The following is a 21625-nucleotide window of genomic DNA, read 5'->3' as shown; positions in this document are numbered from 1 at the left end:
GAATAGGTAATTTGACTTTCGGAAGGCTCGGTCAGCGGCTGATGCTACCAAACTGGTTTTTGAGCTAGCCAGAAAAGCCTACGAAGGGAAATACTGCCCACTGGTTACTCTTGACATGAACAATGCGTTCAAGTCTGCCAGATGGAACCATATAATCGAAGCGCTCATCGGGCCACAAACACCAAATTATATATTAAATATAATCGTCGATTACTTCCGACAACGGAAGCTACTTTGTGATACGGATGAAGAATCGAAGATGTATGTAATAACGGCATGAGATCCGCAGGGGTCGGTTCTGGGCCTGCTATGGAATTTAATATATGATGTCGTTTTACGGCTTCCAGTAGCTAAACAAGAGATTGTCGTCGAAATCGCAGATGACGTTGGAGTGGTCTTAACATCCAGTCACTTCGGTATATCCGAACGAGACTATACGGACGATAAATTTTTGCCTTAAAGATCATGAGCTGGAGCTTGCCGAACACAAGATGGAGTTGGTGCTCTTTATAAAGTGCGGAAACATAGAACTGTTGATATTTGCATCGGGGCGCTTTCAGCCATCGTTGAAATATCTGGGAGTAACATTCAACTCCAAGCTGAGCTTGCGACTATCAGCTCAACACTGGCAAGGATGCTTCCAAATGTAGGCGGCCCGAAACACAGTCGACGATTATTCTTATCGCGAGTCGTCAGCTCTGTACTTTTATACCGGGCACCAGTGTGGGCGTCGGTGATAAAAATCGGAGAAAATCGCAGATAGCAAGCTGCATATCTATTAAGCGCTCCGTTGCGCCTACCGAAAAATATATCACGAGGCGATTGCGGAGAAGATCCCGGTAGATATTCTAACCGATGAGGCAAGTCGTCTGTACGAGAATCGGGAAGCGAGTCTAAACAAGCAAAGTGAGCATGTGATCATTGGCTGCATGGCAAACAGCATGGGACCAGGCGGAGAATGGCCGGTGAACACACAGGCTTATCCCAGACATAAGTATATGGATTATGCGAAACCACGGTGGGACGAGTTACGATCTAACTCAGTTCTTAACTGGTCTAGATGAATCGCCCGATTGTCCTTTGATTGAAAAGCTCAAGGAGAAAACTTGAAACAGAACTAAATACCCGTTTAACGGTGAAAAATCTGATAAGGTACATGGTGCAATCAGATACAGCATGGGACGCGATAGTTGCAATGGTGAAATGGATCCACCAGCAACTAAAAGCAGCAGAAGCGCAGCGGAGACATAGAAGGGAAGCTACTGCAATTAACGCCACGCAAAGCGGTAACAACTCGTTTAGAGTGAACAACTAAGAACTAAACAGCCTCGCGAAGTAATACCAGAATGGTGGTCCCGCGGGGAGAGTGGGGAGAAAATCTGGGAGGTTTTAGTAGGTAAAAGTCCGGCATGCATGTCTTCGATTCTAGATGTGTATCAATGATGAATTTCCCCCAGCCAAAAAAAGACAGACAGACAAACAGTAAACCGATTTTAATAAGGTTTTGTTTTACACAAACCCTTAAAAATGCCCCAGAAGGATACGCTTATTTTTTTCGACTATGGAAATTCCGAACACCTCAACACATTATCCAAAAACAATATTTTTACATATACCTATATATATATATACATATATTTTTGATATAAATCAAATACAAACAATACGAAAAGTAAGAAGAAAACACTCCCCTGTTGCCGGTTGTGCCGAAATATGATAACCATACAACACTTCACTTTTAACTAACAACTTCAACTACCTTAAAAACGCTACTCTATCTAAACACGTTGCGCTCTTATTTGCGTCTTTATTGAAACTAAACTTAATACTATATCATTACTTATGATCTAAACTTAACCTGCCTAATTCCATATTCTTAATCCTACATTATCGCAACACTTCACGTTCCACACATAGCCATGAAATCACACTTCACGCTTTACTTATTGTAGTAGCAAATTTGCATTTCCTTCTTATCGGTCACACACTTGCAGCTCGCAACTCATGATTCATCACACAAACGCGACCTATCCATCCAATTAGCCCGGGAAACAAATATACTCCTGCAGCGAAGGAAACGGTTATTCCACCGGCAACGTAACAGATGCAACACTGACTACCATCTCGTCTCAGATCAATAAAAACTTGGCCAGCAAAATTAATGGAGCTATTAGATACGAATTAAATGCTTCTTGAAAGGTTGATCCCGTGTAGAGGCCGTTTTTTTCGCTTTTCTGTGATTTTTTTCTGAAAAACTGGATGAAGATGCAAATGCGAATTTTTCACCATATATTTATTACTATTTTGAATAGCATGCGTAACAATGTTTCCTCATCTTAACGAAACAAAAATAAATGGCATTTCAACGTTTGACTATACCACGGTGCGCAAACTAGGATTATTGAAAAAATAGAAAGGTAAATTTTTGGTGACCTGTTAAGCTTTTTGTCTTTTTCACATGTATAAAAAACGGCCCAATCAATCGCAATCATCCTAATTTACGAAACGTAGAAAAATGTTTCAAGAATATCATTTTAGACTATGGTGGCACCCGATTTTCAACACGCAGTTTTGAGCAAAACACAGTTAAAAATAAGAATATGATTAACCACAAAATCTTAACTGACCATTAATCTGTTATACCTGACTCATAAACCTTTGGTTTCTTTAAAAAACGCATGTTAGGTCTTAGCTTCAATTCTCCCTATTTTAGCGAAGTCATTACGGCGATCGACATACGACACTTTACCTGTTTAACACTATAACTTCCGGACGACTCACATTACATTTAGATACAATTGATACCAAAAAAAATTGGTTCCTCGGATCCGACACAAGGCCCAGGCCCATCTCTCTTCTTTCCAATATTGGAAAAATTTTCGAACGCATCTTACTAATCCACCTACTACTACTAATCTCACCTCAGGCACTACTCCTCTATCATTCCACTATATCAATTCGGCTTCGAAAACCTCAAGCTCACTGAACCTCCAATTCTCTGTCTGCAAGACCACATCCTTAATCACCGGGAGAACAGATAATGCATTCTAGCCTGCACCAGACTTTGAAAAGGCATTCGATTCAGTCGGGAAAGAGGGCCTACTCTCCAAGCTAATCCGGACTAATTGCTCCCTTCCGTTGTTCAGAATCCTTGCCGATTTCCTCTCCAATAGAACTTGTCATATGCACTTTGACGGATTTCATTCCATCGACTTCCCTGTAAATTTAGAAGTCCAACAACATCTTCCTCTACGATATACCCTGGCTGCGTCACGCCTGTCATGTCCTTGCACACGGTCCAATTGATTGAAAGGTAGCTCTTTATCGGGATGCTAGTATGTACCCAGTGCACACAGACTAAACAAAGTACTATAATATCATCTGAACAACATGTCCGCCATATTTGAATTGACGTCACTTGGGCCGTGATTATCAAGTGGTCCGTTTCGGTTTGAAAATCGTTGCGAACATTTTATTGAGAGTGTTAAAATTCAACCTTGTATAAGACAAATTTTTGATGAAAACTGAAAATGGTGAGGTGTGCGATAAATGGTGGTAATAGCTGTCAAGAGAGGAGGAGAAGCACCTTGAGAGACAATTTGCGAATAGTGGAGAAAACTTTGTGGAAAGTGTAGGAAGATCGACTTCAAAAACGCTCTGTGTTCAAAGCATTTTGTGCAAGACGATTATAAGCTCCAAGACACTTTTCACTTTGGAAAGCAAAAGGCGGTTAAAGGACTACGCTGTTCCGAGTCAGTATTTACGTAATGAAAGCGGTCGATCCAAAAGAGTAAAGTTGGTACAAGATGCTGTATCATCTTTTGAGACGTAAGATATTATTCAATTGAAAGATGAAATTTTCAAAATAGAAAAGGCTAAAATTTTTACTCAAGATGGAGGCATAATTCATTAGACGCTACCGCGCCTTCATTTTGTGAGCAGCATGACTGAAAAGCAGTAGGTAGCTATTGTTTTCTGTTTATATTTATTCGTCGTGTCACCCTCTTGGACAAAACTGTCTAGCCTTTTTTCTTGCGTTGGACGCTTGCATGAACGAGGGGTCCGCGCATAAAAAGTTGCGCAGCAAGTTGCTGCGCACATAATGCAATCCACCATTAAGTTGATAATGAGTTTAGCATTCCTCAAATAAATAAATAAGTAAATCCAAATTTAATTTTCAATAATTGTATTAAAGGCAAGAACAAATTGACTCAAAAAGATGCCGAGGTTCAAACAGAGTAAGTTAACATTAGGGTGGAAATGTTTTCTTTGAGTTTCAAAAAGTGAGGTGTTCTGTTGTTCGTAATTGAATACAACATTCTATGTACTAACAACAAATTTTAGTTATGACCTCACTTTTGGTCGTAGCATTAGCAAATCTGTGATCAGCTTGCCAAATTGGAATTTCGAAATAGAATATCTCTTGAAGTTTTTCTACCGATTTTCATAGCCATGGACTTTATTTATAGATAGCGATGTCACCTACACATCTTAATTCATAACTTTCCTTTAACCATTACAGTTCCAAGATGTTCATTAAATTTCACTACCCTTTATTTCGGTTCAAATGATTGAAATTACCTTGTCTAGTCTGTGTACACTGATATGTACCAACGATAAAGTATTGCGTTTTACTCTAATTCCCTGCCTCTAACTTCTAAATTATTGTCAGGTTTAAGGATATGATATGTGAAACGAGCAATGACATTCACCACATTTCCACTACAGCTGTTGCCGTTGGTACTCGCGATTCATGCAAGGCCCACGACGCGATCGCGCGGATGTCGTTTCGTTTGCATCCGTGCATTTAACTGCCAAAACGCAATTTGAAATGTAACTATTTAGGAAACGCTTGAGCTGATTTGACATCCAGCCTCAGTATTTAGAAGTAATAACGCGGATTGCGATCAAAAACTGAGGTAACGAATAATAATCGCGGTTGGAAGCCACCGTCGAACGAGCCACATCGTGAGCCATGCGAGCGGCAAACGACGCAGCGTTTTAAGCAGCAGCATTTTGAAAATGTCATGGCAGTTAAACGCTCGGAGACCCCAGACGGCTACATTTGGTACGGATGGGACGCTCGCGGGCAAATGGAACGGCATTCAGTACGGCGGTGCTGCTGGCCTTTGCGGGCACCTAATGCACGCAGCCAGTGTAGATGGAAGTGATAAACGCCATGATAACGTCAAACGTCAAATATGTGCATTCTCTGCGATAATACGCGGCATCGGGTGCTGTATGTAGGAAATGAGTGCGGTGGTGTGCAAATATTTCCATATTATTTGAAGGCAACGATGCCCTAAGCTGAACTAAACTGACCAAGAACCAAAGCACTAGTATAAGATGTTCCGAAACCCCAAAAGTAAATTCGATTTGGGCGAATATTTACGACGCGTAAAACGTATTCTCGATGGAAATCTTACCTACAAGAAGATATTTATCATTCTCCTTTGCTTCACGTTTATCTTCCTCTACCTTGGTCCGACGATATTTCGCTTGCTGTTTTCGCACAGACCAGAAATCAAAGGTAAATGTGTGTATCAAATCCAACTTGTTTTATTATACGTGCATTCCGGCAGACCCCTTGGAACGATGCATGGACGACCGGTTGACACCTTTCTACCTTCAAAACTCTGAATTTAATGCAAATATTCGTCACCTGCCAAGGATGCCCGAAGAAAATAACTTCATACCATATGTGGGCAACGGCTATTTTGGGATGGAGATTCAATCCGACGCTAGCATCAACATAAAAGGCAGACGTTCCTTGAAAGTTTCCATCTTCTTCCACCCGGTAGTGTCTCTTGCACAAACAAATGGCGAGTACCGCCAGGCAACTGTTGTCGAATACTTAAATGGAATAGTCCACAGGTGGGTTCTTGTTGTGTTTCACATATCAGATTGATGTTTGAATATTAACGATTAATTGGAGCAGAAAACATGAACCCTGGGCAATGAACTTCATTCGACCAGCAAAATATGAATTAGGGTAGTGTTGCACGACATTACCACAAGGAACGCAGCCCACAGAGATAATGGTACTCTCTCCCTAGTAGGTGAGGATTTTACCCCTTTGCATTGGGAGAGCGAACTCACTTGCAGCGGCGAGAAACTATTGTTTTTTGTATTTGCAAGATACATTGAAAACATTGCTATCGAGTTATGTCAGACTAAAAGTAACCGCCTACTGGTTGACATGACACAACAGATTTGCGAATGTCCTATGGGAATGACAAGACAGAATATTGCCTGGTGCATTTGCAAGATTTGCATTTGGAAAACACTGTTAATGACAAGCAAATTCCTGTGCCTGCTTCAGATAGCAGACACAAGTTCTGCCTTAGACGAATGTTCGTCTCGGATAAACGTCTGTTCCAGCTAAACCTCTGTTTTCTTCAGTCAGGCAAATTTTTGTGTCGGACATCAAATAGACTAATGTCTGACTTGCTTAATTTTTGTTTCAGGCAAAGGCTGTTTATGTATCAGACAAATGTCTGTCTGAATCAGACAAATGTTTCCATCTAAAGTGGACTACTCCAGGTGCACAAAATGTACATACAAACAATTTCCACTTATGAAATACGCATATATAAATATGTGTTTCTAAATTAGGAATGTGGTAGCTCACAGTGTACAGCGCCAGTAAAAGGGAATCCCCTACTCTTCAAAGATTCTTAAAAAGATAGAAAATCTCCTGCATGACTGCAGCCCATACCATTTTCCTAAGCAATTTTCGGGTGTAACACATCGAGTAATTAAAGAAAGTTGAATTTCAGATAGATAAAAAATGCTTATGTTTTGTCATTATGGAATGGAATTTAAGCAATGAAATCTGGCCTTACTTTCTTCTGGGTAAATTTTTAATATATTTTCGCAGAATTGGGCAAATGCATAAGTTAGTCGATTTGTGCGTTTAGGTCTTTTTTTAAACTGAGCTATAAAAGGACAAGTGGTGAAGTCCAATAGGTCATTGACGAATACGAAAATAGTGAAAGCTACAACTCCCGAATTAAAAGAAAAGCATTCTTGACGGGTTACTTACAAAAATTTGGGTTTTTAAAAAATTGCAGAAACTTTTATCTGATAGATTTTTGGTCCTATAGCGATGACGAAAGAACCATGGCAACAAATTCAGGATTTAAATCAAGGGGGAACACTATCGCTTGTACCAGCCGGCAGCTCGATATTTCAAGTAGGGGAGTTCTTTTATGGACCCAGCGAGCTATAGGACAATTCGAGGAACGCAAGAAAAGTGAAAAAAAGATGCGCAACTATGCGCCAATCAGAAAAAAAAATAAGAATGCCAGTCAAAGATAAAACTGGAGACAAAACCGGGATAGCAACCGAAATGTCATGAATGTGGCTGATATACGGGAAGTACCCCAAACACTGAAACCGATATGCAAGGTAGAATTCGCTAGTGAAACAAAACTTTTCAACGGTTTGAAGGGATTGGCCAAGCAACCCAACCGATCTTACCCCATGTTCCAGAAACCTATACCAATATATTTTCAACCTTCAATTGAACGAGAACAAAGTCAGTGGGACCAATTTAGCAATGACCATATTTTTAAATTAGGGGATATTTTCCTAACGTGGACAGTTGAATGCTACGAAATGAAAACACGTCACACTAAACATTAATGTAGGGGAATATATTACTTTACTACATGTAAAGTAGCTTAATAAATAAAGTAAAAGCAATTCAGTAATTTTTGTACTTTCTGAAATATTCGAAAAAACAAGTGTTACCTTAATTTTTGAACACATTGTATTTGTGTGCGTCGAAATTCACCCTCTTGTGAACACGCCGCAAACAGCCCCTCAGGGTTGCATACATAAATGATCCGAAATTGGATATGAGATCAATTGTTGACAATTTATAGGCATATATATATATATATAGTTAAAAAAGCCCACGAACCCTCTTTCCGCCCAGCCGGACAGAGGGGCGACTAACTTAAGGATGATTTGAAGGCCCGCGTCACAGCGATGATGCATTTCAACGCAAAGTGGGTGCGGCCATGCGAAAATCTGTTGCTACATCCTGATTGTCGCAAACACTTCAAGCAGTGACGCGGTGGTTCTAAACTACAGAGACATATTTATGTTAATCGAAAACAATACCCATCAAAACTGAAGCTCACTAGGTCAGACTGTTACCGGACTGGACTTTTCGGACTATAGCACACCCCACTGGGACTACTTCGATCTTTTGTAGTCTCCAAGTCTGCTTCATATCGTCTGCCAAGGGGCCGTAGTTCCGGATTTTTTCGTGTTGTTTTTCAACAGTGTTCCGGTCCAACGGTACGGCTATATCGATTATAAAGCACGCTCGTTCTTCCTTCAGAAGCAGAACTAGATCGCGTCTGTTATGATTAACAGTGTGGTCAGTGGCAATCGTGTGATCCCACAGTAGTTTGACCCGATAATTTTCCAAGATTCTCTGCGGAGTAAACTTATAGTAAGGATGGTAGGTTGCACAAGGCTGTCGTACGGAAGGTCGCGGTTCAAATCTCGCTGGCGGCAGTGGAATTTGTATCGTGATTTGACGTCGGATACCAGTCGACTCAGCTGTGAATGAGTACCTGAGTCAAATCAGGGTAATAATCTCGGGCGAGCGTAATGCTGACCACCTTGCCTCCTACAGTGTTCTGTAGTGTACCGTTACGGTCTTGAATGAAGTGCTCTAACACACTTCAAGGCCCTGATCCAATATGGATTGTTGTGCCAACAATTATTATTATTATTATTATTATGGTAGGTTGCCACTAAGTTATACTTCAACGCGAGGTTTTGATGGAGAATCTTGCAGACGGAGTTATGACGATTGGTGTACTCGGTACTGCTCAACATCCTACACGCAGATGTTATGTGCTGGATGGTCTCCTCTTCACAGTTGCATAACCTACAACTGGAGTTGGTGATTGAGGAGTCGTGAAGAATGTACCGTTTATAATTTTTTGTTGGGAGCGAAGCATCCTGAATTGAAGTTAGGAATGCTTCGGTCTCATAGAAAAGTACACCATTTGTCAACCATTAGTTGGAGGCTCCGATGTCACTGCCTGGCAATAACAAATTTTTGATATGACACATGTTGATCTTCTGTTGAACTGAAGTAACATTCGACATGGGATCCCATTCTCTGCCTCTCAAGTTCAATTATTATTATAATTTATCTGTCTGATGTATTTGGCTAGCGGATAGTTTCTCGAAGAAAACCACACTTGATTATAGTGCAATGTTTTCACATCACATGGTGGTCCTCAATTTCTCGGCAGCTCTATTGTGCATGTTGTTGTCTGCAAGAATTACCCTTACTCATCTATTGACAGATTCTAAATCCGTATTACTCCATTGCATCACAACGAAAATGCAGATAAGGACGGGAATGGCGAAAGTGTTGATTGCCATGATTTTATTTTTTCCGAAGAGTTCAGTCTTAAGGACAAGATCCAAGCAACTTAGATTTCATAATTGCCACAGCAGGTGTTGTTGCTTGCAATATGCCGAGGTATTTGTACACGTCGTCCGTATCTATACCCTCAATTCGGATGTTATTTTGGCTATATCCTTCACTGTTGGTGTGTTTTCCACGAACAATTGTTTTTATGCGACATTTCCCCAAACCCAACTGCATGCCGATATCCTTGCTGAACTGGATGGTGATGTCCAGCAAGGAGCGAAGTCGATTCTCGTCTTTGGCATACAATTTGATGTCGTCAATATACATTAAATGACTTAATGTACATTTCGACGATATGCCGTGTTTGACTTGGAATCCGTATTTGCTTTCATGCAGGAGATGGGATAGCGGAATCAAAGCCAAACAAAACCACAGCGGGCTTAAATTGTCTTGGAAGATGCCTGATTGGTATCTCTTCGGATGTTGTTTTATTTGACTCAGCTACTTATTTACATATATATTGTATATAGCTGAGGTGATGAATTGAGGCGGGGACGAATGTAGATATGTGTGCACTGTGAGCAGGAATATTCCCAATACAGAAATATAAATATTTATATATGCGTATTTCGTAAAAGGGAATTTTTTATTTGTGCGTTCTGTGTGGCTGAAGAAGCCCGATTCAAATGAAAACATTTATTTGATTCAGTCACAGAGATAGATTCATACATTTTTCTTATACAGAAGCAAACTTTGTCTGAAACACAAACGCAGATGTTTGTCTGACACAGAAATTTGTCTGGAACAAGCAGTTATTCGAGGTGAACATTTGTCTGATACAGACGCAGATGAAAGTGAGTGGTCATCAATAACGCCAATAGAACCAATACCATCAACAAAAAATTATCACCTAAATGGAATAGTGAATATGAAACCACATGCATACCACAAATTTGAGCCCTTGATCCCTTTGTCACAAATCTACATGATTATCGTTGTCGCATGTACATTTTCCCGTGTACATATTAGACTTGAACACATGATCCCTTTGTTGGGTGCTACTTGGAATATCATAGTTGCTTCCTTGTACATTTTTTCTATGCATGCACATAAATATTAAATTATTTGACTTAATTAACTGGGTGGTCAATCGAGTTCAAGAATCGGGTTACCTATGAGTTATCGATGAATATACAATCAAGTGTACAGATAGCTGAGTGGTGAGAGCGCAAGGCTGTCCTACGGAAGGTCGCGGTTCATGATGTATCATGATTTGACGGATAATAGTCGATTCAGCTGTGAATGAGTACCTGAGTCAGATCAGGGTAATAATCTCGGGCGAGCGCGATGCTGACCACATTGCCTCCTACAGTTTACTACTATAGTGTACCGTCACGACCTTGAATGAAGTGCTCTAACACACTTCAAGGCCCTGATCCAATATGGACTGTTGCGCCAACGATTATTGTTATTATACAATAAAGTGTGTAAGGTATTGATAATCGCGCAAAAAACTATATGGTTTATTGTTTTAGTTCTAAGTTGAAATTATATAACAGAAAAAGTTGATTTCGAATAAGGGTTCATTTCGGAATACTGGTTAGAAGGGATTCATTCGCGCCGTATTCTCGCGGCAAAAGTATTTCAGAGATCATAGCAAATACCTATTGTCTTTGACATGAGTATGGTGCTAGTCTATCTGCGGTCTCGCCCCTTTGTTACGTAGGGAATATAAATGCCTTCAGAACTATATAGTTCATAACAGAAAGATTCTCTCGTTCGGCGATCCTGCAAATAATCGGACATCAGGCCATACTGCTGTGAACTACAGTAAATTTTAACTGGGAATCAAGATCTATTTGGAATACAAACGGAAAACAACGACATCGATGAAGAGCCGTCAACAATAGATAATGTCAGTAATGCATTGTAGCGTTGCTGCAAAAAAATGGAAGAATACACCAGCAACAGACCTGGAGAGGTCACATCCACCCTATAAAGCAACAAAGTTAGGGACACTAGACGTTAGAGGCCCCAAACCCATAACATTGTAAGAGTATCACAGCCGGACAGCAAAGCAAGGAGATCAAGGCAACAACCATCCCGATTAAGATATAACCAAGAGAAAGTAGGAAAACTGAAGCCCGAAAGAGCGGAAGTGACCAACGGAAAAAATTTGAACAATAGCTAGCTCAATTAAAGTGAAATAACGTGGAGTCAGTGCTCAATAGAGGCGCAAACCTTCGTGGAAGAATACGAACACGAACATAATTATAATATTTTACATATATAATAGACATAATAGGAAATAAATATATAAAAATATGCAATATTATATGTAATTCTTTGATTTCTTCCCTTTAATTGGTTTCGAATTACTTCATATTCGAACCTTTACATTTCTCTTGTCCTGTATGGATTTTTGGAAGGTTTAGTAATCGAAAATTCTAGGGCATTGAACAATTTGAGGAAAGATTCAATAAACTCTTGAACACTGTTAGTAAGGAAAGCCAGAAACTCGACGTAAAGTTTAAAGCCGAATCAGCTATCGTTGAAGGGCATTGAAGCGGGTAGTTCATCCATATCTACTTTCAATTCACTAAAAACTGAATTGGCAAACAAATTCCAAAATTCTAATACTATACTGTTACGTATTTCAGTTTAACTACTCGTCACTAGTTACTACTTACTTTACGTAGACTTGTATCACTGGATTGCGTAGAACTAAACAAGAACTCGTTCTATAACTTTAATATTAGCGTTTATTAAGCACTAAATTATACAACCGTACTCAAGAATTAATTATAAAACACTTCCTTCAATTAGTACAATTCGAGGCGTATTTATAACCGGCGCGATTAAGTTGTAATGAACTTATAGGAATCGGAGGATCAGACGATCATCCTAAGTGGCCGGAAACGACCTAGAGGGGGGGGGGGGACTGGGTCCTTTGAGCGCTTTGATCCCTCACGTGTCATTATTACAAAGTTAACGCGTCTTTTTCGATGCGTGGGTCCGACCCGGATTTCAAAATAGACAATAAACGAAGGAATTCGCGACGGCCTAAAGAAAAAAAAACAGAACGCCAACTAAAATTGAAAAAAAAAACGGCTTGGCCGCGCACGCGGAGCCGTAAGTCTCCGGACCCGAGTGCCGCGATCGCGAGGGAAGATCCACGACGGATCACAATCCCGATCATCGTTTCTTCTGCCTCAGATATTCATTGAGACGCGGCCCCTGAGGTTCCCTCCCATCCTTGACATCCTCAGATCATTATTTCAGAGGATGTCCCTATTAAAAAGGAAAAGAGACGGAGGAAGTCCTCAAATCAATCAAAATGATTCAAGAATTCATTGCATATTACTCACTCCAACAGAAAAAAAAAAACAAATATAAAAATAGAAGAAAAATTGAAAATAATAATACATACTAATGAAAAGAAACCAAATAAAAAAATAGAAGAAAAAGAAATGAACTTTAAACAAAAGAACAAATTAAAACTTAAACATGGGATCACTCCGAGCTCGGCGTGTTGTGTAGATATGATGATGCTGATTCTGTTAGAGGCCAAAAGAAAATATTTCAAACATTACAATGTGAATTTCAAAAATTTTCAATCTACTACTTCATTTCTCCTTTTTGAATAAAAAAAAACTCTTTTAAGTTGCTATGTTGCGCACTGGGATCGGGCTGCGAAAACAACACTTTGTTTGCATTGTGATATCACCGGAATAATTGTGACCCCAGAATGTCCCTCGATCACCGGAATAACAACGGTATTCACATCAACTTAACATGGATCCGAAATGAATTTTCGAGCAAGGACAATATCCAAAATTGAAACACCAGAGAGACGATAATAGTTCTTTCCTTTGGATTTTAGAACTTCTGCGGCAATTGATACACACGAATTCACAGTATTTGTAATAATCACTAATGAAGTCATTGGACAATGGTGGCAGAAGTCAAATCGCGAACGATACCAGCATTGGTGTTGAGCCAATCACTTCGAGTCCTTCCAGGTTTACGTGGCACGCCCGCTGGGATAACAACTCCATGGGCGCCTTTTTATCCTCCTGTCTCTGTCGATGTAGAAAAAAGATCCTCTTCCAGAGTCCGGACAGGGGCTGCTCCTTAACGCCAGATGCTCCCGCGAAACAAATCGGAACTTTTCATCTCCAGATGTCCCCGCGCGAAAATTTTTCCTATCTCGCCGCCAACAAAAAAATGATCTTTCAACCTCCCCCCTTACTAAAAACCAGAACCGAACTTCTTCAAAGGCAAGAACGATCTCCTTCTCCACCCGCTAGTTCAGCTGTTTTTCCTCGCCTCAATCCAAAAAACTTCTTGTCACCCGCCAGTCCAGCTGTTTTTCTCCGAGAACCGCTCCCCATGCCCCTACGTTCTCCTTAAACTCTGTTGAGTTCATGTTGCAACAATATGCGCGTGCGCCTACGGATGCGGCAAATCATTCCCCTCTGTCAAGATTAATTCGCCCGAATGCATTCAATAATGTGCAATCTGCGGGGAACATTAGGGTGATTGCACATTATGAAATGCATTATTTGAGCAAATTAATACAGAGAGAGACGAATGAGATTCCGCTCCGGTCGCAAAGCCGCGGCCACTACAAAGTCTACTTTTGAAACTTCACTGACTTTGGGGGGGTACTTCCGGCCTTTTTATATGCCGCGGAACATTCCAGAAAGGCATGCAAACACTTTACTAGAAAACTACTTTGCACCCTTGGATAGATCTTCTTACCGGCATTAGAGTCATCTGTTAAAAATTATCCTAACTTAATATTCGCCCTACTGTTATAAAATGTTACTGTCCTGGCTAATTGTCATTACCACGATTTACATTGACGTCACATATAATTTTCCAAAATACCAGTACAGTGATAATTCACATTCAGAATCCTCTTTGATTGGGGAGATACGCGAAACAACAAAGTATCTGAACTCTCATTATCTAATAAAGATATCATATTTAAGTCTATAGACAAAGAAACATTTAAAAAAAGTATTTAATATGTTGCCACAAAAAGGAAATGCGCATTCAAAATTTAAAATAATGATATACAAACAAAAATAACGGATGTAAATTCTACATTTAGAGATTCGTAAGACGTTGCTAATATGGAAACAACGATATTACTGGAAAAATATGAGCAATATGGTTGAATCTCACATTCGAAATTGTGCCAAATAAATGAAAAGCAATAATTTCTTTCACGCACCCATTCTTAAAAACATCTGGAACCAAAACTTAACCTGTGTCTCCATACATGCAAAAGGGGGGTGTACATTTTTTTGCTCCGAGGTCCACCAATTCGATATCCCTGAAAGCTGTCTGGCATCCTGGCCTACGCCATCGTTCGCCTCGTCTTCTTATTCTACCATAGACATTGCTCTTAAAGACTTTCCGGGCTGGATCATCCTCATCCTTACGGATTAAGTGACCCGCCCACCGTAGCCTATTGAGCCGGTTTTTATCCACAATCTGACGGTCATGGTATCGCTCATAGATTTCGTCGTTGTGTAACCTACGGAATTGCCCATCCTCATGTAGGGGGCCAAAAACTCTTCGAACAATTTTTCTTGCTAAGACCCCAAGTCTCCGAGGAATACATGAGGACTGGCAAGATCATTGTATTGTACAGTAAGAGCTTTGACCGTATGGTGAGGCGTTTCGAGCGGAACAGCTTTTGTAAGCTGAAATAGGTCGTGCTGGCAGCCAAAAATCGTGCACGGATTTCATGGTCTTAGCTGTTATCGGTTGTGATTTTCGACCCTAGATAGGAGAAATTATCACCGGTCTCAAAGTAGTAGTCTCCTATCTTTATCCTTCCCGTTTGACCAGTGCGATTTGATGTTGTTGGTTGGTTGGTTTTCGGTGCTGACGTTGCCACCATATATTTTGTCTTGCCTTCGTTGAAGTTCAGCCCAAGATCTCGCGCCAGCTGCCCGATCTGGATGAAGGCAGTTTGTACATCTCGGATCGTTCTTCCCATGATGTCGGTACCGTCAGCGTAGGCCAGTAGTTGGGTGGACTTAAAGAGGATCGTACTCCTCGCAATTACACCCCCATCACGGATCACTTTTTCCAGGGCCAGGTTAAAGAGGACGCATGATAGGGAATCACCCGGTCGTAGACCGTTGTTGATGTCGAATGGTCTTGAGTGTGATCCTGCTGCTTTAATCTGGCCTCGCACATTGGTCAGGGTCGCCCTAAAATCGATGAAAAGATAGTGCAACTGATGTTCATATTTCAACAGTTTTTCCATCGCTTGCCGCAGAGAGAAAACCCGATCTGTTGCTGATTTGTCTGGAGTGAAGCATCTTTGGTATCGGCCAATGATGTTCTGGGCGTATGGGGCTATCTGGCATAGCAAGATAGCTGAGAATATCTTATAAATGGTACTCAGCAACGTGATACTTTTATAATTGCTGCACTGTGTGATATCTCCCTTTTTATATATGAGACAGATAATGCTTCGTTGCCAATCGTCAGGCATTGATTCGCTGTCCCATACCTTGAGCACAAGTTGATGAACCACTTGGTGTAACTGGTCGTCTCCATATTTAACCAATTCGGCTGTAATTCCATCAGCTCCTGGCGAATTATGATTTTTTAGCTGATGAATTGCACGGACTGTTTCTCCTAAACTTGGTGGTACCAGTATTTGTCCGTCGTCTTCTGTTGGCGGGACCTCGAACTCGCCGATGTTCTGGTTGTTCAGTAGCTCATCAAAGTACTCAACCCATCGCTCCAATATGCCGATTCTGTCGGAAATCAGATTTCCCTCTTTGTCTGGGCAGGATGAGCATCGAGATGTATAAGGCTTCATCCTGCTGACTTGTTGGTAAAACTTGCGCACCTGGTGCGGTTGCTCCCTGTACTTTCCTAGTTCGCAGACTTGTTGGTTCTCCCAGGCTCCCTTTTTCTGTCTGTGAAGTCGCTTCTCCGCTCGACGGAGTTCGTGATAAGTCTCTGCGCGTGCCGGCGTTCTTTGAGAATGCAACATTACTCGGTATGCAGCATTCTTCCGTTCCGTTGCTAGCTTACATTCATCGTCAAACCAGCCGTTCCGACTCCTCTTGCGGCTGAGGCCAAATATGTTTGTGGCCGTATCCATGATAAGGTTCTTCAGGCGGTTGTGAAGATCATTTGTTGATGCTTCATCTCCAGGTTCTCTGTTGACTGCGATTATTGCGGCATCCATTCACCTGATTGTCAGAGGGGATTCTAGGTGGTGTTGTTATTCGAGCTCGGAGCACCATGCCAACGAGATAGTGATCCAAGTCTATATTGGCCCCCCTATATGTTCTGACATTCATCAAGGCTGAGAGGTGGCGGCGTTCGATCAACACGTGGTCAATTTGGTTGAAAGTGGCCCCGTCTGGAGAGGCCCACGTATGTTTGTGGACCGCTTTCCGCGCAAACCAGGTACTTCCAACAACCATTTCGTGTGACCTTGCTAATTGAATAATCCGCAGTCCGTTATCATTTGTTTTTTCGTGTAAGCTATGAGAGCCAACGTATCCCCTGAATACGGGCTCCTTCCCTAATTGACTGTTAAAATCCCCAAGTATGATTTTGATATCATATCTGGGACAGGCTTTTAGGGTTCGTAGAAGGTATCCTTCTCCGACTCTGCAGTCTTCTCTGTAAGGGCGTGAACGTTAATGAGGCTTATATTTTTTTAGATATATACGAATGGAAAAACGTGCTTAGAAAATTTCTCATTCAAGATGAACACAAAACTTTATGCCCGAAAGTCCAGTTTCCAGTATTCCGACTTGTTTTATTTACTATAATTTTTTTAGATTTGTCTATTTAGACTTTTTATGTTTTTACATCTGCCGTTTGTCGAATGTTGCACCCAGAAACTACTCCACTATATAATTTCTTCGTAAGAAAGCCTTTCGCTTTATATTATTTATTGAAGCTTCCCTTTTCCTACAGATTTCAGTGTTTTCAAGACTATTTTGTGTCTTACCAGTACTACGCACATCGCAATATGCCTTCGATTTTCGTTCAAGAAATTGAAATAACGAACACAAAGAACCAAATCGTGGACGTTGATCTAACACTTCCTCGGATATCCGACTGGCCATCGGCAATGACCCAAGATATAAAGTAATCACAATTTGGACTATAATTTTGTGACCAAACTAATCAGGTATCCATTTCAGAATAGAGCATGGATCAACAATATTAGAATACCAGGCAGTAAGTGGACAAATCAAAGAAAATCCTGATAGTGACGAGGTGATTGCCGTCTGCATAGTCTCCCGTAGGATGCCACGATCATTAACACTTAAGAAGCGTGGTATTACCAGACTGGAAATTCTCATGTCAATACACTATTCAAAGCCGATAAAAGCATCTCAGTACGAAGATAAGAAAGTGGAAATTCAAAGGAATGCAATCGAATCAATAAAAAGTGCCATTCAAGACGTAGAACACGATGTTGAAAATGTTTACTATAACTTCAAGAAGCAACATGTTCGGGTGTGGAACAATCTCTGGGCTACCGGCTTTGATATAAGCACTTCGAAAGCCGAAAACAGTATAAATGGGGATCGAGTCAATGCGACCATTTATGCGGTTCTTTCTCAGTCCCGTAGTTATGAATTTGAAGAATCAATTACACCCCAAAGGAAACAAGAAATCGCCCGAACTTTAACCTATGCCGAAGGTTGCTATGATAGCTACCACACCTTGCAGGTACTTTATTAAATTATGTATGATTCTCTGCATGTAACAATCGGATTTTACAGGCGGAGAATTTATGGTTCGATATGGCCACTTTGGACGAACTCAATAGTTTAGTATCGTGGTGGATGTTAACACTAGAAAAGCAAGTATGTATTCCCCGTAAGTAAATGTAAGCAATTTCAAATTAGAGCGTAGATTTTAAGGGGTTTACACACCACTCCTCTTTACTATTAAGTCTCCCCAGGTTTTTACTTGAGTAATATACTAGCAATTTACATTTATTTTTATTGGGTTTCTATAAATAATCACAAACAAGAAATATTTGGATAGTAAAGTAAGACGGAAGAGAACTAGCACTGGAGAGTTCCATTTTAAATTATGGAGCGTTTCATTGTGGATTATTGATCTTTTTTTCTTATACAGGGCTGCCACAACCTTCTCCGCGCAGGTGCAAGCGGTGTAATCCAGGCCATGGTACTCAGCTTTGGAAGTTTCCGATTTAGTAACCAGCACTTGGAATTTAATATACATCCAAAATATCTGCATCGCGAGTATCACTTCCGCCGTTTAAATTATGGAAATATGACGCATGTGAATGTAACTGTGTCAGTTACGGATGAAAACAAAGCAGTGATACATGTTGCGTTAGACAGGTCAGATCGCAATTACTATGCTTGTGATGCCGGCTGCCTCGATGAACCAGTAATATTAGGGTAAAGTTAATAAAATTCCAAAGGTTCGTTAATTATCATTACAACATTTTCAGACCTACGAAGAAAACATTTCCAGTTAAACTAACAGAACCAATTACAGCAATTCTATATATAACTGCTGACAAACAGCACATGGAGGAGTTGCATAAAGCGATTCACGTGAAAGAAGTCGTTGAAGGTAATTAAGAAGAATGAATGGAAAACAGCTTAGATGATTAAAAAATTAATTTCTTCGCAGCACCTGCCCACGAGCACCATGTTATTGCGCTACATAAGCATGGGCATCGGCTGGGGGGATTACCAACCCTCTTCTGGGTTTCAATTTGTGCAATAATTATAGTATTTCATGTATTCCTATGCAAGCTAATTGTGAAGGAGTATTGCGAACCACCAGATAAACTAAGGTATCGCTATAGTAAACCGTAATATAATGTTATGTATTAGAATAAAATTAACTTGGAGCTAACCAAGATTTGTGTTTCATAATTTTGAATAGAACTTTGGAAGTTTGGGAGATCTCAAAAATATTCCAAATCTTATTAATAACTTAAACTTGTTGCTGTATGTCAAAGAAAAACTTATTTCCTTCAAATTCGGATTTCGGTAGTCACTTGCTATCTTCTTCAGTGTAGTCTAAAGATGTATTCAAGATCTTGCAACTGCTATACCCTATATCTTATCCTAAAAGTTGTCAAGTAAAAAGGCCTATTTACCGAAGAAAATACTAGCGATTGTGGCTCAGTACTGATAAAAGGGCATGAATTGACAACTCCCAAATCAGAAGAATGAATAAAGGTAATAATTATTCCGAAGGACGGGGATCTGTCCTACACTTTCATCGGAATTGGTGATTTTGGTTGTTAGTGCGAACCGCGTCAAAACCAAAGGGAAAATGACAAAGTTGGCTTTTTATAGCTGATTGTTTCGGGTAGTATTATTTTTGGATTTCAGGGCGAAAAATCTACAAAGGTGGTGACTGAGCGTGGTGAATATGTATGTGCTGAGTGGAAATAGGAAGCCTTGGGTACCTGATTTGGAACAGCTAAAATGGAGGTCCCAGTAGTGATGGTTTCTCTTGGAATCACGTGAACAATTTGTTTAAGAAAGTTGGTGGGTTCTTCTGATCGGGACGATCAAGGAGGTAACATAAAACCCAGCAACCTGACATGCAGGCAGATATCTGAGGGCAATGGGTTCGACTAAGTAGCGCTCCGAGTATTTGCAATTTGTGTCGAGTCCGAGTGGTCGTCTTGTTGATAATGCCGTTGTATAACAAGACAACATGGTCGTGGATGTACATACATGTCCTTTGTCCTTTCTGTACGATCCCACTCGCTTCCGCTCTCGTTCCAATAGACTATTCGTTTTCGGGTCGAAATTCGGAAGTCTCATGTACTTGGGGCCGTTTGCGGCCGTCCAATTGAGAAAAATCACCAATGTGTTATCCCTGTGAGTGATGCTGTTAATACAATTCTGAGAATGAATACTCCCCAACTTTTTAGCAAAAGCAATTGTGATTTAGTCCTCGCCGTGTTCGATAGCAAGGCTGATTGGTTTAGATCGGGAAAGGATGTCGGTCAAGTAAAATCGTACGTACCGATAAGTTTATTCTACCATGTCAAATGTATTCGGAGTCGTGGTACTTCAGAAACTTTTGCGACTACTAGCAGATAGAAAGGTAATAACAAATCATTAATCAGGATGCAAAAAAACGGAACAATACTAAGAGCAACCTAATCGGATAGTATCAGAAATAAGTAATGCATTTGGAAAAAGCTGTGACATGCCGTTTTATTCTTTCATGATGAACACCAACTGAGACACGAAGCGGTTTTAATACACCCGCCACACTTCGAAATTTACTTTTTGGATCGTAGTAGAGATGAGTTCGTGTGACACACGGTCAAACGCGTTCTCTAGATCCAGAAATGCAATGTAAGGAGGGCGTTGCTTCTCACGGTGTTTCTCCATGAGTAACCGCGCACCGTGTATTGCGTCAGTAGTTCCGCAGTTTTTGGACTACCTTTCTTTTCCATATTGGAACTATAGTCCTTTCTTGCTAGTCAGGTGGTGTTCTACCTTCCTGAATAACCCGATTAAAGAATTCACTGAGCCACAGTGTTGGACCCCAGCTCTTCGCTTTTTAGAGCTCAGATGCGATGTTGTCAGGTCCTGTGGCTCTTCCTGATTTCATTCGTTTTATTGTCTCCTCGACTTCACTTGCACTGACAGTTAAGTCCGTGAGGGTTTAACGTGAGCACCTGTCTTGCGGCTTAATCCCACGGCCTTCTTAAGACACGGATTGATTTTGTGGCCACAATCAGAGCCTCGCTGAGACAAGCAACAACGGTACCAGTCTATATCAAGTGCATGACTTAACATTCATACTGGTGGATGCAGGCCCTATCTAAATCTGTACCGAACTTAGGAGTACGGCACCCGTATTGAAACGCAACATCACGCCGAGTCCCGAAGGTCTCTTCTCGCTTGAGCACAACTACAACCCCCATGAAACTCCCGCTCACATACAACGGGAGTTCACCCGAAGTATGAGAGTCCAGGAGCTATCCCGGTTCCCATGGTGCCAGTATACCCCTGGTAAGGTTTCATAACCAATTTGCCACTTCAGATGAGTCCCCGTGCAGACTCGGATCTGACCGCCCTGATTAGGCCTTTGGAGCATCGCCTACTGCATCACAGCCGGCAAGCCAAAGTGAGTACAGCGCCTCCCGGTGCCACCACTATGGTTCTCCTCGACCACTTGGTTTTGGTTTGG

The 21625-nt window shown here is 40.9% G+C and overlaps 1 protein-coding gene across 1 annotated transcript; it reads left to right on the top strand.

The window, feature by feature from the left end:
• The first annotated feature begins 5120 nt into the window (after positions 1 to 5120).
• LOC119655102 (uncharacterized protein KIAA2013 homolog) lies at positions 5121 to 19319 on the top strand. The gene is made up of 8 exons (XM_038060824.1): positions 5121 to 5530; positions 5583 to 5874; positions 17381 to 17554; positions 17611 to 18145; positions 18199 to 18282; positions 18560 to 18849; positions 18903 to 19027; positions 19088 to 19319. Exons 1-8 carry the CDS (start codon positions 5347 to 5349, stop codon positions 19273 to 19275), a joined length of 1872 nt encoding a protein of 623 aa, XP_037916752.1. The 5' UTR covers positions 5121 to 5346; the 3' UTR covers positions 19276 to 19319.
• Positions 19320 to 21625: the final 2306 nt, after the last annotated feature.

Source organism: Hermetia illucens, chromosome 4 (genome assembly GCF_905115235.1).
Source record: "Hermetia illucens chromosome 4, iHerIll2.2.curated.20191125, whole genome shotgun sequence".
Taxonomy (NCBI): Eukaryota; Metazoa; Arthropoda; class Insecta; order Diptera; family Stratiomyidae; genus Hermetia; species Hermetia illucens.
The sequence above is the reverse complement of the archived record's forward strand: the minus strand, read 5'-3'. Positions and strand labels throughout refer to the sequence as shown.